This window comes from Monoraphidium neglectum, assembly GCF_000611645.1.
Source record: "Monoraphidium neglectum strain SAG 48.87 unplaced genomic scaffold scaffold03919, whole genome shotgun sequence".
Taxonomy (NCBI): Eukaryota; Viridiplantae; Chlorophyta; class Chlorophyceae; order Sphaeropleales; family Selenastraceae; genus Monoraphidium; species Monoraphidium neglectum.
In genome coordinates, this window is record NW_014009710.1 from 1 (window position 1) to 4,140 (window position 4,140).

Sequence of the window (4,140 nt, forward strand, 5' to 3'; positions counted from 1 at the left end):
CAAAGCATCACCTCGTCTAACACGAGCGCCGCCTCCTCCACCGCCCTCTCCCGCGCCGGGCCCTCAGGCATGGCGCGCGCCCCCTCCAGGGCCGCCAGGCTGTTGCCCAGCAGCCAGCGGTAGTACATCCAGGGGCTCTGGTCCGCCGCGTCTGTCGCAAACGCCTGGGGATAGGATGGGATAGAATAGGGCAGGATGCAATGGGTGGGGTATGAGAGGGTAGGGTGAGATGGGGCAGGGTTGTGTGGCATGATGCAGGTTGGGTTGCGAGGGCACGGCGCGAGGCCGAGGGCACGGCGCCACGGCGTGAGCGCAGCCCGGCGCCCCGGTGGGCAATATAGCTCTGGCCCGCCCCCGAGCCGATGCCATTGACCAATCTTGTCAGCCCGAAAATACACATTCACACACATCAAGAAACATGCATATTCAATGTTCATGTATGTAACAGTCAGATCGTGCCGCCACCCACCTGGTGCACCAGATCGTACTCCTGGTCCAAAACGTGCGCCGGGATCGGCCGCCGCTGCGCCGCGGTGCCGCTGAACGCGCCCCGCACGCCGGGCGCGGCCCCTCCACCCTCTCCTCCTCCTCCTCCTCCTCCGCCGCCGCCGCCGCCGCCGCTGCTGCTGCTGCTGGTGGGGCCTCTACCAGCGATGAGGTCTTCAAAGGAGACTGTCAAAATGAGGGGCGGCGCGGACGACGAGGCGGTGGCACGCACGCCATGCACATGGTGGCTGCTGCTCCGACACGACCTGGCACCCTCCTCCTTCCCCCTTCCATCACACGCACGCCGCACGGCTGTCCCGCACCACAATCAAACTAAAACCCAAACAGCCAGCACCACAAGGCCTTCATGCCAATATCCAACACAGCGTCGGCTGGTGATGCACAAATTGCGCCACCGCCCGGTCGCCGCCGCCCAACCGGGCTTGCGTATCTCTGGGGCCCGTAAAACCCTAAACCCTGAACCCTCAACCCTCAACCCTGGCGCCCACCCGTCTGCACCTCCTCTGCGTACAGCTTGTGCAGCAGGATGGTGCGGTAGTGCCACGCAGAGTAGTTGGAAAAGTCCGCGGCGATGCAGCCGCCGGCGTAGGCTAGCTCGTCCTCCGTGGTGACCTGTTTGTGTGGCGGCATGCGTGACCCGGCGGGCGTAACCAGCAGGCGTAACCCGGGAGACGTGACCCGGCAGGCGCAACCCGGCAGTCGTAGCGTAACATGGGAACCGCGTCCCGACCGGTGAGCAGGCGCAGGAGTTTGTGTGCTTGGGGCGGTGCCAACCCTCAACGGGGGTGTGCACCTCCAAATGGCTGGGCGTGGCTCTGAGCTACACGCGCCGTGCCTATGGAGCTTGGCACAAGCAGCCAACGGCAATGGTGGTGCGGCACACAGCACTATGCAGCAGCAACTATCGGGATCGCGCCGCCTGGGCCGGCGCGGAGTTCCCACCTTTGGCGCCGAGAGCTTCACGATGAACTGCCGGTACGCCCACGCGTGGAAGTTGCGCCCGTCCTGCTCCAGCGCGCTGCGGCGAGAGAGATAGAGCCGGGGACGATGCACGTGGGCAGCAGGGCGGGCCGGCGGGGTCTTCATGCCGCCCACGTCTCGGGGACGCGCTGAGGCGCGCAGCTGCAGCCCACAACAAACCCTCCCACAGCCCCTGCGCGTCGGCGCGCCCGGATGGCGGCCACGAGATCCAGATCTCGCCCCCGCACCTTCCCACCAGCTTCAGCTCCGCCCCCAGGTCTGCCAGGCCCTTCAAAACCGTCCATTTGCGGTGGTGCCACGCGGCATACGACTTCGGGTTCTCCAACAGGCACGCCTGGGCGCGAGGATTTGTTGTGCGGGGGGCGGCGTTCAAATCCTGATCGGGCTCGGCGCGTGCACGAATGCAGGACGGTCCTTGCGCCGTACCCGTGCCCTCCCATTGTTTGGTACCCTCCCTTCCGACCTCCTGCGGCCAGCACAGGTGGTGGGGTCTGAGGGCGGGGACGGCCGCAGCCCGTCATGAGCCGCCCGGCGCGTGCCCACAGACCTGCCGCCGCCCCCGCTGCTCATCCCGCGCGCTTGTCAACGCTGGGCCCCCCAGCCCCGCGCTCTCGACCCGACAAACCAGAGCCGCCGCTCATAGGCACGCCCGCCGCCGTCAACCGCCGTTTCCAACCGCCACCACCCGCCGCCAACCGCCAACCGCACCTGTGTGAGTGCCAGCTCCTCATTGGATGCCTTTTGCGCCGCCTCGCCGCCAGCCTCAAAAACTGGCTCCAGAGCCTCCCGCCTGTAGTTCCAGACCGTGTAGATCTGACGGTTGGCGGTTGAGCACGCCGGTTGCACAGCCGTTGCACCAGGCGGCCACGGCATGGCGCCGGGGGGTTCGCGTCTGTGGGAGCCGCGCTGCTGCGGGCTGCTGTCTTGAGGCGCGCAGGCAGCGCTGCTGGCAGGGCCCCGGGGCAGACGCGGGCACGGGGCGCGGGGAGCGCGCGCCGATGGGGGGCGCGGGGTGCCCCCCAGCCTGTGGCGGCGCCCCCTGCGGCATCCGGTGGGATGGCAGCTGCAGCTTGGAGGGGATCCCTGTGCGCACAATCTGCTGCCGCGCCCGGACGGCTACTTGCTAATGTACGCGCCGCACACCTCTGGCACCACTTTCAGCAGCTTTGCCGCCGCCGCGAGCGCGGGGGCGTCGTACCGCCGCAGGCGCCGGCACTCCAGCACCAGCGCCGTGCCCTGCCGTATCGCCTCGACCTGAGAGCGGCACGATTTTTGAAAGGTTGTAAGAACAGGGCGACAGCATGCGCCGTGTGCAGCAGAGGCGACTGCGCGGTCCCCACACACGCCGTGCAATGCATGCACCGGCGCGCGCCTTCTTCTTGTAGCCTTCTGCTGCCTTGGGGTCCTTGAGCTTGTGCTTCGCCTCCCGTGGCCGCCCGTGCATGGCTATAAATTGTGTGGTTCTACAGCCAAACTACAGTGATGTTGAGATCTTGATCAAGCGCGATCTGCCGTAGATCAAGAATTTGGTTGTATAATTGTTTTGAATTGAATGAAGCCCATCTACATGGCAATTGTACACTAGATTTCTTCGTGCTGTGTTGATGGTGGCATGACAAAGTAGAGTCACCAGCCTTGACAAGCCTTGTCGAGCCCTGGACCACGCCACCGAGTGTTGGAACATTTACACGGCCTACATACGCAGAGCGCCGACCCCTCACACGGCTTTCTAAGCCACAACCACTCGCAACGAGCAACTCCGACACGGACCACGCACAACAAAAGCTGGGAGTCGAGAACTGCATGGACGCAACGATCAAGATGTCGCCATTGGGCAGCAAGGGCGCGCAGCACCCTGCGCCAGACCTCGGCAAGCTCGTCGCCAGCCCAGGTGCCACGCGCACGCTCAGCGAGCGAGGCACGCGGCCGCCGACCTCGCGCCTCCCGCGCAACCGCGGCGCACGCCTGGCGCGCCCCATACAGCGCCCGCCACAGCGCCCGCCACACCGCCGGCCCCCGGCCTCATCGCATGGCCCCCGCCGCGCGCCCGCCCGCCCTCCGCTTGCTGCGCGCCTGTGTCGACACACTGCTGTTGCTAGGGGAGCCGGGCGCCCCCGCCGGCCCCGCGGACGCGTGCGCGGCGCCGGCCGGCGTGCTGACTCACGAGGATGTGGAGCATCACTGGCTCGCAGGCGCGGCCCGCACCCACACACACCCACCCCCTCGGCCGCCCCGCCCACCTCTCGCCGACCGCCGCGCGCCGGGCCACTCATGGCCGTGGCCGGACGCAGAGACGCCCCCGTGCCCTCGGGCGGCCCGCGCCCCTGCCTTGTCACCCCCGCAACCCCCGCTGCGGCCCCCGAATCCCGCCCCGCACGCCACAATGCAAACCCGGCCCTCTGCAGGCACGCCGCGTGCGGATTTGGTGCCCAGCCGCGAGCGCCCCGAGGGCCACTACGCCACCCCCAGGGGCCGCACCCCCCTGCAGCAGCACCTGGACTACTTTGACCTGTGAGTGCCGGCTCGCGGGCGGACGCAACCTCGGACTCGTCACTCCCTGGGGGCGCTGTTCCTTGCGTGACGAGGAACGGCGCGCGCCAGGGGACGGGGGAGGAGGGGGGGCTGGAATGGGGATTTCGATGGGGGAGAGGG

General features: G+C 67.7%; 2 protein-coding genes across 2 annotated transcripts; one reads left to right on the top strand and one right to left on the bottom strand.

The window, feature by feature from the left end:
- Positions 1 to 469: 469 nt before the first annotated feature.
- MNEG_13584 (protein geranylgeranyltransferase typeII) lies at positions 470 to 2,932 on the bottom strand (the record flags this gene model as incomplete). Its single annotated transcript, XM_014037943.1, has 7 exons — positions 470 to 672; positions 996 to 1,119; positions 1,450 to 1,525; positions 1,716 to 1,822; positions 2,110 to 2,301; positions 2,632 to 2,742; positions 2,831 to 2,932. Coding segments are annotated over 7 exons (915 nt in total), but the record flags the coding sequence as incomplete, so codon positions are not given.
- Positions 2,933 to 3,517: 585 nt separating this feature from the next.
- On the top strand, positions 3,518 to 4,003 carry MNEG_13585 (hypothetical protein; the record flags this gene model as incomplete). Its single annotated transcript, XM_014037944.1, has 1 exon — positions 3,518 to 4,003. The coding sequence occupies one exon, from the start codon at positions 3,518 to 3,520 to the stop codon at positions 4,001 to 4,003; it is 486 nt and encodes a 161-aa protein (XP_013893398.1).
- Between the last annotated feature and the right edge of the window lie 137 nt (positions 4,004 to 4,140).